This window comes from Pempheris klunzingeri, chromosome 5, assembly GCF_042242105.1.
Source record: "Pempheris klunzingeri isolate RE-2024b chromosome 5, fPemKlu1.hap1, whole genome shotgun sequence".
Taxonomy (NCBI): Eukaryota; Metazoa; Chordata; class Actinopteri; order Acropomatiformes; family Pempheridae; genus Pempheris; species Pempheris klunzingeri.
This window is the reverse complement of record NC_092016.1, coordinates 14,308,270-14,321,050: the sequence shown is the minus strand read 5'-3', so window position 1 is coordinate 14,321,050 and position 12,781 is coordinate 14,308,270. Positions and strand designations below refer to the sequence as shown.

General features: G+C 43.3%; 1 protein-coding gene across 1 annotated transcript in view; it reads left to right on the top strand.

Moving 5' to 3' along the window:
* Positions 1-12,781, top strand: part of igf1ra (insulin-like growth factor 1a receptor) — a 70,317-nt gene that overhangs the window by 46,152 nt on the left and 11,384 nt on the right. The window contains exons 3-10 of the mRNA XM_070831488.1: positions 4,777-5,077; positions 6,075-6,211; positions 6,816-6,960; positions 7,750-7,958; positions 8,100-8,226; positions 8,847-9,082; positions 9,210-9,377; positions 9,619-9,826. Coding sequence (XP_070687589.1) covers positions 4,777-5,077; positions 6,075-6,211; positions 6,816-6,960; positions 7,750-7,958; positions 8,100-8,226; positions 8,847-9,082; positions 9,210-9,377; positions 9,619-9,826 — 1,531 coding nt within the window. The remainder of the gene's footprint in view (positions 1-4,776; positions 5,078-6,074; positions 6,212-6,815; positions 6,961-7,749; positions 7,959-8,099; positions 8,227-8,846; positions 9,083-9,209; positions 9,378-9,618; positions 9,827-12,781) is intronic.

Below are 12,781 nucleotides of genomic sequence, written 5' to 3'. Positions count from 1 at the left end.
CCTGCTATTGGTCCAGCAGATAGCTCCTAGTTTAACCCCCACCCTCCTCTTTCCCGACACCCTCCTCCCTGCCGTCCCTCCCCTCGAGCCCCACTGTGAATAATGAATGATTTCCCAACTGTCTGTCACGCTTCCTACTTATCTTCAATGACACAGGGAAAACATACTGCGCTTTGATATGTAATAAAGAATGAAGCATTTCATCTTTTATCAGATCAGTTTTACGTTTCACTATGGCTGACATCTATGATTTGTTAGGGAAAATTAGATCGTCTTACCAAACTTCTTATATTTTCATTCCATACTTCATCTTCAGAGGTGGCAGTGGCCTGCTGGCAGTAAACGTGTCACCAGCTTCCCAATGTAAACAGTGTAGTAGTCTACTTACACAGCGTGCTCTCTAGCAAACGGGACATGACTCGCATTCAGATAAGCAGCATTGCTGCACTGCAATCCTCTTCTTCTCAAGCACTGGCTCTCTTTTTCAATAAAGCAATGCATTTGTTTGAGAATCCAACCATGAACCCTCTCACCCATCCTCCTACCACACACACACACACTCACACACACACACACACCTTTCCTCAGGCAGACAGTGTTGAAATCTAGCCATCTTGTTATCAGATTGAAGCTTTTTTTTGTCAATACAGACTGTGGGGAAAGGGGAGGGGTGAGGTATGGTTGAAGGGCTCTGGGTCACATGACCCCGAACCCCCCTTGCATGCTGCGATTTAAGAAGGCATGGCCAGACTGACGGAGAGGAATAAATTTGATGCTTGCCGCCTCCTTTGCTCAGCTGCAGGCTCATATCTTTTTTTTTTTTGTTGTTGTTTGAAACTGATACTTACATCCTTGTATGCTATTTTTTTTAACATTCAATTATATGTTCCTCTTTTCTTATGTCACAATACACCTCCATGATCATGTTTGCAACTAATATAACCTCCTCTTCTCAGATTTCCGAAAGCAATTCCTGAAGTTGTTATTGTGTTGTTGCAGCGGAACAAGGGATTAACATTCTCCCCCTTGAATCCTCTGTGGCCTGAAACATTCTGCAGATTCTTTACATAGTCCGACGACTGAAGGATGCCTTTAGAACAAAAAATAAACACCGTACAGCGCTTGTCTGTCTCTCATCATATTAGTGATGCCTGTTCATCCCCCTGCGGTTGTATTTAATGGTGGTTGCAGGGATGCACCAGCTGCTCAGAAGGAGACTCCTCAGTGCTGACTGTTGTCTCGTTTACTATTGATGAAATGGTCCCGGCCACTCCACATGTCGCAGTGCTCTGGCGAACAGCAGGGGCAGGCTGGTGGTTGGCTATGGTGTCTGACCTGACTGTGTTTGCTCAGGGAAAGAGCAGGAGGGAGGGGGGTTGTGTAACTACTGTATGAGAGAGACAACATCATAAACCTCCCTACCCCCACTCCCAGCAGTTTGACTTATTGGGCTCTACAGCCTCGGGTCATTGTCAAAGTTTTTGTTCTTACAGTTTGTTCTTTGTAATATTTTAACAATTGCTCAATGTAATACAGTGTGAACTTAAATGGGGTCGTGTTCCAACCTGCTGATGCTTTGAATTTATTCCTGCTCATGTTAAACATCCACTCAGAGGACTAAAAGGATGATGACGACTTATCTGAAGAGGAGCCCCTTGTTAGGTAGTCCCTTCCCTTTGAAGTAGTGGAAACCCACAATGCCCTGCATAACTATGTGTAGAGAGCAGCAGCGTGGAAATAGGGCCGCATTAGAAGCATCTATAAATAGTGAATTGTATCCTTGATACCTCGGGTTGTTTGGTCACACAGTGAAACCGGGCCGACTTATATGGATTTAAGGCAGCGACTCCCCCTCCCTCTACTTTCTTCTGGCAGAAGGTATGCATGTTTGAAATTTCTCTTCATTGAGGAATCTGTTAAAATGATGCGGAAGGAAGGGACCTCCTCCAATAAGGCTCATTAGAGTTTGCCTTGGCTGCCCCCTTTTGGTAGGATTCCAAGAAAATTATGCCTCGCTGATGTTTCTCTCTTTTTTTTTTTCTTCTCACTCTGCACATGTGCAACACTGATCTTCCTGCTTTAGACACACTAATGTGAGCATCATATTTCCAATCAAATCACAGCTGCCAACCCGTGTGTGTTGGCATTCTATGCTGTAGTTATAAAAAAGCTCATTGCCATTTTTTTTGGACTAGATCCAGAATAGTTGGATACACTATTCATGAGGTACCACAGAGCCAGTCAGCTCCTGGGGCGGCAGAACATGTACGTAGTGTGAAGCTATACATAGCACAGAAAAGGCCATATAGCTAAATACTCTACTTAGTTATACCATCATGAAAGTACTCTTTAATTCGGGAGTTGCTGTGCAATTTCTGGTCTGTCTTATCAGGAGACACTTACTTGAAATTCCTGAGGTACTGCGGTTCATTGAACAATAAAGATATTGTATCAGGTCGACAGATTTCTTTTGTTTGTTTTTGTTTTTTTAAGAAAGTTTTGATTTTTCTTTTGTAATAGAACCCTGAAGGAATTTTCCAAACAGACCATTTCACCTCTTCTGCACAATTAGATTTGACTGAATGTGAGAAAGAATGGCAAGTATTTCAGACTCTGTCAGGAGTGGGAATGATCATTCCCCTTCCCTTGTGAAGCAGAGCTGGAGTTGGCTCAGTGGGAGTGAGCGTTTGCGCTGCGGCATTGCCGTAGTGCACCGTCACGTTCTTAACCTACACAGATGTTTTGTAAAGCAACATGAAATATTCATCAAGAGATTAGCTCAGCAGCTGGCTTCATTCTCTTGACTGATTCACAAAGCGAACCAGCGTTGCTCCGACACCCGCGTTTAATCGAAAAGCAAATGAACAAGCAGAGCCTGGTTTCCTCTTTCTCTCTGGCACTCGCACATCTTCACATCCCAACATGCATGTGCACACATCTCACACACGCATGCATACTCATTAATCATCATTTGTACTCCCATAAAAGTATGTGTTAAGAGGATAGCCACAATGGAGACACTGACAATGAATTAAAAATTGAAGTGTCACAGTCTTGCAAATTATAATAACACACATGAAAGAGTGGTGAAATGTGTGTTTTATTTTTTGTCTACTTTTGTCTGAATGCGTGTGTGTGTGTGTGTGTGTATGTGTGTGTGTGTGTGTGTGTGCACATTTCCTTCCAGCTCTGCTTTGCACCATGAGGCGGTTGCTAAGGAACCAGGAGTTGCTGTGCCTCTTATTTCAGTTCAGTTCATTGTAGTTCAGTTCAGCTTTATTGCCCCTGTGGGGAAATTTGTTTTGCAGCAATAACAAAGAGCATAACAATAAATAGTAAACACTTACGGCCTTAATACATAAACAACACAAGGGCGTGGAGGCCAGGACTTTGCTGCTGGCATAATTTCTAATATCCAAAAAAAAAGGGCAGATTTCTTATCTATTGCACATTTCCCCAAAGAAACCTGAACCCTTGACTCAGTCTTTCCCCGAGCAGCTCTTTATCCTGTCACAGACTCCTCAAACAGGGAACAATCATTAGTAAAAAGCACCTTTCACAGCCGTCCATACAGGTCCACACACTCCAGGTGCTTTTTCTATGGGGTGGACTCATTTGAAACTAGGACACTCCTGCCTGCAGTGTCTCAAGATTAGTTAACGGCGGGAATCATCTGCTTTCTTCCCTTTTACATCTGCTTTTTCAGAAATGCCTCTCTATAAATAGGCTACAGTAAAAATGCTTTTGAGCATTAAATACAGATGCTTTCAATTTGCCAGTTTCATCAGTGTCACTGTTACTTTAAGTGTAAAACAGATGAGATTATCAGATCAGCGCTGATCTAATGTTCTTGTGTCTTATTACCTGAGTGAGTACGTCCTAACTTTTGTCTTTTCTGTGTCAAAGTTTAGATTTGGGAAAGACTTATTCTCCAGACACATTAATGGTCATTTTGTAAGATCTGTTAGATAAATCTGACAAACTGTCAGGATGCACAATCTGTCAAATGTACTATTTGTCTGTCCCAAGCAGCTGCAAAATGCTGAGTGTTATTGATAACATATTGTTATGGGTTTTGGTTACTCAGTGATGCTCAGTAAACAGTAAGGAGCTTCTATTCTTCATGTTGCTCAAGCTTAATTCAAAACACTCCACACAATACTTTTTCTGTGTTTTTTTCCTCATGGCCTGGAAGGATCTACTATAGTTCTTTCTCAGAAGCTGTAGTGATAGTGGGAGTGAGTTTTTATTTGAGCTGCAATTGTCCTTTCTCTTCTGTTATAGGAACATATTCATGAAACACAATATATTTTTAACCCTTATATGGTGTTCGGGTCTGTGGGACCCGTTTTCATTTTTTTATCAAGAGAAAAATGATCCGATTAATTATTTTTTCAAACCCAGACTCATTTGGCCTTGGCTCAATTTGATGAGTCAGAATTAGAAAAAATAATTCATCGTATAATGTTGCTTAAATGATAAAGAACATGAAAGGGTTAAACTTTGATCATTAAGATGTTCAGAATTTTTAGGGTTTCATTTTTTGGTTTATTTGCTTCTTGGCCTCTTGCCAATCAGATAATAACAACAGCACAACTTCCGAAACTATTTTACATTTGTACACAACATTTAAATCACACTGTGCTTTATAAGCATTAGTTTTGTATCTTTTTGACCTTTATCATCCTTGACTTTGTTGTGATAGTGTCCAGCAGTGCAGACTGTTTACACTCACCCAAAAGTGACCTCTTCTCCATCTCTCTCTGTCTCCTCTAGTATGCCCAGAGCACTGCAAGCTTGCCTGTACAGACAAGGGGGAATGTTGCCACAGCCAGTGCCTGGGCAGCTGCACCGAACCCAACAACGACATGGCCTGCTCTGCCTGCCTCCACTACTACCACGAGGATCGCTGTGTGCCAGACTGTCCCCCAGACACTTTCAAGTTTGAGGGCTGGCGCTGCATCACTATGGACCTGTGCTCGCAAGTGCACCTGCCCGGTGACACTCACTTTGTCATCCACAGGGGAGAATGTATGCCCGACTGCCCCTCTGGCTTCACACGCAACGAGACTAATCGGTAAAGACGTACCCTTCACTTCTACTTTAGGCCCTGATGGTGTGGAAATGCAAGGTGACACAGTGAATGTACAAAATACTGAGAAGAGTTCCTTAAAGTTAATCGTTGTACATTATTGCTACGATTTCTCAAGGTCTAGATTTTCTTCTGTAATGTTCTGTATTTGAATTTGTCACATCACAACTTGAGAGAGCCAGAGGTCTTAATATTATTTCCTGGGTAATTTTTCTGTGAATAGCACTGTGATTTCTCTTCAGTATCCACAGGCATATAAAGCCACTTGTGTTCACTGTGTACTTCTACATCATGAATTCATTTGCATGAAGTATCCTTGAGTTGCATTTCACCTAACCTGGCCCTTCACAGGTTCCTTTCTTCAAGATAGGTCTCAAAGCTTGAAAGTGCAGGAGGTGGAGAGCATGTTAATGATTCAGGTTTAGACTTCCCAGGCTGTGTAAAAGAGAGTGAAAGGTGCTCAACACAGTGCCTTGTTTTCAACACTCACTACTACACTCACTACTTGCAGATTGTACATATTAATACTTAAAGGCTCCAAGAAGAGACTCAGCTGAAATATCCACCTGCCATTGACCTAGAATAAAAAAAAAACGTCTTGATGCAACTTTCCTCCTTGTTTTGTCTAGTCAATTCCCAAACTTCCCATGCTGACTCTCTGCTGCTGTATGTTTTTTTGGCCATACCATTGCTGTTTTGTCTCTGAGGTCAAAACAGTGAGTCACTCTCTCACGAAACAGAGTTCAGACGAGGGCCCATAAAAGATTAAACTCTCTGTGTGAGAGGTGACCTTGTATCATGCAGTGAATTTATTTGCCTGAATCCCTTGGAATGCATGGGAGCAAGGGAGTGGACAAATTATTTCAGGGCGAGGTAGGAAAGTTCACACAAGTTTTTGTTCATCCTCTTGACAGCCTTCAAGTTTTTCCTCCATGTTTGTTCCTTGTCATTCACTCCTCTCCCCTCCGTCTTCTGTACACAGTATGTTATGCAGTGCCTGCAATGGCCCATGTGATAAGCCCTGCACATCCCCTGTCATCGACTCTGTGGATGCTGCTCAGTCCCTGAAGGATTGCACCGTCATTGAAGGCAATTTGGACATCAACATCCGCCGTGGAAGTGAGTGCCGCTTCACAGTGCTTTTAACACCATACACAGTAAACTTTTCAGTGTAACTTAGCTTAATAGACCATACCAGACTACACTAGGAAATTGTAAGTGGACTAAACTACAACATCAACCACAACTAAGCAGATTACACACACTCAAGCCACCACTACACAGACTATTTAATTTGGCTACAATGCGCTATAGCAGTCCTTTACTGACTGCAGTATACTAACTTTACTACGCTAGGTTGCACTTGACTGCCCAGCAAATATTATGCTTCCTGAGGCAGATAAAGTAGAAGAGCCTGGAGGTCTAAGCTGCTGGGATGCAGTGAGGGCCACCAAATCAACATTACATCTGCTTCCTGCACTCTAACCCAATTATCACATTATGCTATAAGGCTGTTTATTTGCTCAGTTGACAGGGTGGCTCACAAGCTAATCTCCACATATGATAAAGCTTATACAATTCAGTGCGCAGTGGAATATTTGCATTAAGAGCTAGTGTGGGTGTCATAGTAACAGTAGAGGTCCCTGTGGATTTTTTAATGTGGCTTTCATATACTGCGTTTCTGTGTATGTGTGTGTGTCTGTTTTTTTTCCCCTGTCCCCAGATAACATAGCGTCTGAGCTGGAGAGCTTCATGGGATTGATCCAGACAGTGACGGGCTATGTGAAGATTCGACACTCCCACGCACTTGGCTCGTTGTCCTTCCTCAAGAGCCTGCGTTACATCAATGGGCAGGAACTCATCGACAAGTATGGCTCGTCTGCGCTGTTTGTCTGCAATTTTTGCCTGTGAATGTGCGCATGCTTTTGTGTGGTTAATGAGGGAATTAGAGGGTATGAGCAAACCGCAGCCTAGCAGGGAGGTTACCACCAACATATCATTGAAGTTACATAAATGTGACCTCATGTTGAATGACGGTCTGCCCAGGGTGGTGGATGTGTACATTCATGTAAATTGATAAATCTAAATATAACAGAGAGTTTCCAAATATTGCAGTGTCGTTTAAAAAAATCATTCACAAAGCCGCTGAATGGAAAGTCTCAGGTCCATCAGCCCCACCTTCACTGAGATATCAGCACCAGTCTTGGATATGAGGGAAAGTTTTTTTTGGTAATGGCCAAAGGGGTCATGAGAAATCCTGTCGCCCTCCTTGTTGTCGTTTCTCCCAGGGTAAAGTTTCACTCAGTGGAATGCTGTTGAGGATGGCAGACATTCCCTTTGCTCTGGAGGTGTTCTGCCGCGTTACTTGTGCTGCTCAGACTCAGAGTGTTAGCATGGCACAGTTTCTGTTTCATGTCCTCCTCTCCCCCTGTACAAACACAGGCCCTTTGTCAGACAGACACACAAACCTGAGCTCATGTGACATCCACCTCTTTTAGTGCTTAACGCTGCCACCAGGTGGCAAAAACAGTTATTTTAAACCACATTTCTGATAACCTCAGCTTTCATGAAACGTGCTCATGTACAATACAGAAACCTTTTTGTCAATCTTTATGAAATGGTTGTAACCTGCTTTTTTTATCTCCTTCCATCATCAGCATGTATTCCTTCTCCGCCATCAACAACCAGCACTTGCAGTATCTTTGGGACTGGAGTCAGCACAACCTGACTATTCGGACTGGGCGTCTCTTCTTCCGTCTGAACCCCAAACTCTGCATGTCTGAAATCCACAACATGTGGGAAAAGACCGGCATAACTGTGAAGCCGGAGGAGGGTGATTTCCGTAACAACGGTGAAAGAGCCAGCTGTGAGTATATCCACAAGAACTTTGGCACAGACTCTTTTTTTCAGTCATTCATTGTGCAGGGACATTGAAAAAAAAGCCAGAATATGTTGTTTTAAGTTATCTTAAAAAGTTATCTAAGCATATCTGTCTCTGTCACAACAGGTGAAAGTCATATCTTAAAGTTCAAGTCTAACATCACATCAAGCCATACGATCAGGATGGTATGGGAGCGCTACCAGCCACCGAACTACAGTGACCTTATTAGCTTCATAGTCTACTACAAGGAGTCGTAAGTATTCAGAAGACAAACAACTCATTACCCTCCATAACACATAACACAGTGATTACAACACTCTCTACAAAATCAGAATGATTTTATGGAAAAACAAAGTCTTAGATGATCATATCTGTCTGGTTTCTACCCCAAACAGCACTAACTGTCTGCACTTCACATTACTGCCAACCATTTTCTAAAGGCAATGTTTGAGCTTCTGGATTGATTTCCTGTCATTGAGGCACTCTGATATTAGATGACCGATAGAATAATTACTCTAATGCAAAAGAAACAACCCAATTTACAGCACCATATTCACAATATCCATGTCTGCTCATTGTTTAAAATCTGGGATTGATTACCTGCCAGATTTTCTTATTGAACTAGTGCAAAGTGAACAAATGGCTGCCTAGAAGGTAGGTAATCAATCAAACATGGTATGGTCTGCTTTGGAAAAGGGTTGGCTGTAATGTAGAAAACACAATATTTGTAAATAATGCCCTACAGTAATGCACAACCATTTCAAGATGGGTCATAACATGACCTAGAATGTGTTTTACTTTCATACCAAAAATCAAATTTGAAAGGAGTGAATGTAACTTTTTTTTTAAATAAATGTTTTGTGTCTTTACCAGGCCTTTCCAGAACATCACAGAGTTTGATGGCCAGGACGGCTGCGGCTCCAACAGCTGGCACATGGTGGATGTGGATCTCCCTCAGGATAAAAACAGCGACCCAAAAGTCAGTCTTCAACACCTCAAGCCCTGGACCCAGTATGCTATTTTTGTGAAGGCCATTACCCTGCAGGTGGAGGACAAACACATTACTGGGGCAAAGAGTGATATCGTCTACATTCGCACGCGCCCATCACGTAAGTCTTACCATCAGTCTGAAACTGTTTATTACTTCCAATGCTGTTTGTTTTCAGTGATGGAAACACAACCTTCTCAGTAATTACTGTATGTAAATACCGTGTCTTGACTTTGGCCTTATTGCAGTGCCGTCTATGCCCAAAGACGCCCGTGCATATGCCAACTCCTCAACCAAGCTGGTGGCGAAGTGGTCACCTCCAGCCTTTCCCAACGGCAATCTGACCTACTACCTGGTCCGCTGGCAGCAGCAGCCTGAGGACAGGGAGCTCTATCAGCATAACTACTGCTCCAAAGGTCTGCATTACTCTTTCTACAAAGTAGTAACCATCTTTTTATTGTTGAGCTTTCCTACGGATGAGCCCTTCCTTGTCATTTAAAAAAAAAAAAGCTCTTGATACATTAATTTGTTTTCTTGCTGATTGGTAGTTGAAAATATTCCACTCTCATGTCTGTGTGTAAATATTAGCATCTTACTCTGGCAGGAAAGTGTATTAATTTGATATTGAAACATAACTCTTGGTTTCTCCTAAAACAGAGCTGAAGATCCCGATCCGTATCCCAGCTACAGGACTCACAGATATGGATGACAACACCAAGCCCACCAAGTCAGACCTGGCAGGGGCACAGAAGGGTCCATGCTGTGCTTGCCAGAAGACACCCGAGGAGAAGGACCGGGACAGGGATGAACGCGTCTTTTTTAAAGTTTTTGAGAATTTCCTTCACAACGCCATCTTTCTGCCAAGGTATAGTAAGCCACGAGTGGACTGGAGATATAATATCAGGCTCACAGTGATCTCCTTAAACTGTTTACAGCTCATTCTCTGGGCCTCCTTTCATTCTGTGGGGAGCTGGACCTGTTTGCCTCGATGGGTCAAAATGAGGAATGAGGTGGCGGCCCGGGTGTAATGGCTCCTCTGTGGAGCTGACAGGATCCGAGCATGGGGGCGTAGATGGACTGCGCGGGGGCTGAGTTGGCCCGCTGGGCTCAGCCCTTTTGTCGGGCGGTGTGGATGAGGAGACACGCTGAGTAGGATCCAAAGCCTTCTTAGCGCGCTTGTGGCTTTCTGTTGCCATGGCAACGGTGGCACAGGGATGTTAGGACCTAGCAGGCAGCAATTTAGGCAACACAAACAAACCCAGGAGAGAGATGTGACTAAGGAGTCTGAAGGGCCTGTTTTGGCTGCGCACTCGTAGCTGCTTGGGCTTTTGTTCCCCACAATAGGGACTGACATCTGTGTCATGTTATCATTTAACTTGCTTGTGGCTAAGTGTGTTTCGCTGTTTTAAAGAGTCCTCATATAGACACTTGCACACAATCTATGCATTTGTGAATGAGTGCTGTTAACACACACATCGCCAACATCCATCACAGTAAAATATAGAGACCTTTGATATTTGATATTCTTCCCACTAAAAATACTCAGCAGGTATCTGAGATATCTGTAGATTTAAACAATGCCCCTGAGCCTCTAAAGTTCATTCAAACGTCTTTCGGTGCCCTTCTCTTTTCCTTCTCAACACCCTCGTGGAATTAGATCAATATGTCTTTGGAGTAAGAATAGTAAAACATAGCTTTCTATTATAACTGCACTCGTATCCGCCGCCCCTCCTCCTTCTCTCTCTGGCTGTGTTGATTTGTTATAGTATAGCTGTCTAGGAAACAGGCGGGTGGCAGGTCCCGGGCCTGCAGCGAAGGGCTCAGCCTGTGTGTGCACAGACTCTCCACTGTATCAGAGCCAGCATTATTACAATCCACTCTAGAGAAAGGCCTCGAAAATCGGGGAGGTTTTTTCAAAAGTTCAGGGTTTAGACCCAGGGTGAGGGGAAAGAGGGCGAGGGAAAACAGAAACAGAAAGAAGAGGAAATGTTTTCCATTCTGTCCCCCTCCGCTCGGCACTCCACTCTCCTCCTCCCCTCGCACGCTCTCTTTGTCCGGGTTTTTTTTTTTTTCTGGAGTGAGACAGCTGCCAGGAAATGTACAGGGAATCCATCTGGAATTTAAATGAATGAGGGAAGAGCCCCATCAGTGCTAGAAGACAACAGAAAAAAAGGAAGGCAGACTGATTTACTGGCGGAGGTGAGGGTGGCTGCCAGTGTCAGTGTTCAGGAGACCTCCTGGTAGGATCCAAAACCTGTTATCAGCTGACTGGACCATTTATTTACTGTCATCAGCTGCTGTTCCTTATGATGACAGGATAAAAGATGACGTGACTCCCTGGAAGTTAATGTCTTCTTCCGTCAGATCCAGAGGTCTTACACTCTTCTACGTTAGCCTGACGTTTATGATACTTCAGTAAGGGCCAAGTACTAATAACGTGCCCTACTCACAACAGTCTGAACATGTAGTCACGGCTTTCCTCTCTGGATTCCATTGCGTAAAGGTAGATCTTTTTTTAGCGGGCGAGGTCAGAACACTAACTGTAGTAACTCACTAGTTATAAGGTCACACTTCAGTCAGCTGAGGAGCCTTCTCCCAGGACTGCCCTGCTTAACCCAACACTATGCATACAGAAATCAGATCCCTCAAGTATTTTTTCATCTTGCCTCTTGTTGCAGTCTATTCATCGCTCTTCCTCTCGTTTTACTGTTTTTTATACAGGATAGCTCAAGATTTACTAGCCGGATCATGTATCTGTGCCTTCACACTGTGCTCTCCTGTCAGTTTTCATATATTTTTCATGTATTGTCAATAGTAACAGTCGTAGTTTTTGAGTGCTGGACTTGGGATTGTACCGCACCAGTTATAACTGTCAGATAGGAATGTTGACATGTCAGTGCGAATGGTGTTTCCCACGGTTCGGTCTGTGTCTGTACACTCCTGTAGGTGTATGTCTGCTCAGACACAAAAGATGCTTGACTGCACCTTTGCACAGTTAGGTCTCTTCGGTTTTTATCAATTTTTATGCATCACCTTGAGCTTTAGGTAACTGTTATGTGCATTATTAATAGACTAAACAATTAATTGATTGGTATTAGTTGCAGGCCTAATTCCCAGTATACAGTTTGAATCGTATCTCTGCTGTTTTGTATTTCCAAACATTCTTTAGACATTTATCACCTTGCAAGAACTCTTTAAAGGCTCCATATACTCCGTATCACCTGTTGCCACCTGTTCAGTATAACCTTCATTTCCCAACTCTGCCAGAGCCAGAAGTCCTTTCTTTGTCCATCTGACTACTCTGTGGGTTTCACAGGTAAAAGTTAAAGGTAACTGTAGGCAAGGTGCCCCGTGGTTTCTGCTGTGCCTTTGCTGCTGGTGCAGGTCACAGCTGTCACCGCCTGCTTGCCCTCATTAATAACAACATCCAGGCGGCTCCGCAGCTTATCATCTGCACTATGAGACCACGTGTCCAGTTAGTCTCAACGCCCTCAGTTTGGCCGCTGAACATTGGTCATTGTGATCAGACAGTTTGGTTCTGTGAGTGCTGGTGTTGCAAACATGTAAGCCGTATTTTCTCACTGGCTTATGTTTATACATTTTTTCCATTTTAGACTTTTTCATTCTTTGTTGGAATATGTTAGACAGAAAGTTTTTTTTTTTCTTAGTCTGGAAAAAATCTCTCTATGTGTCCTTTTGTCTCTCTCTCTCTCTCTCTCTCTCTCTCTCTCTGTCTCTCTCTCTCTCTCTCTCTCTCTGTCTGTCCACCTCGCTATGATCTGTCTGACCTCATCCTTCCACACAGCTCCATAGGGAGTAG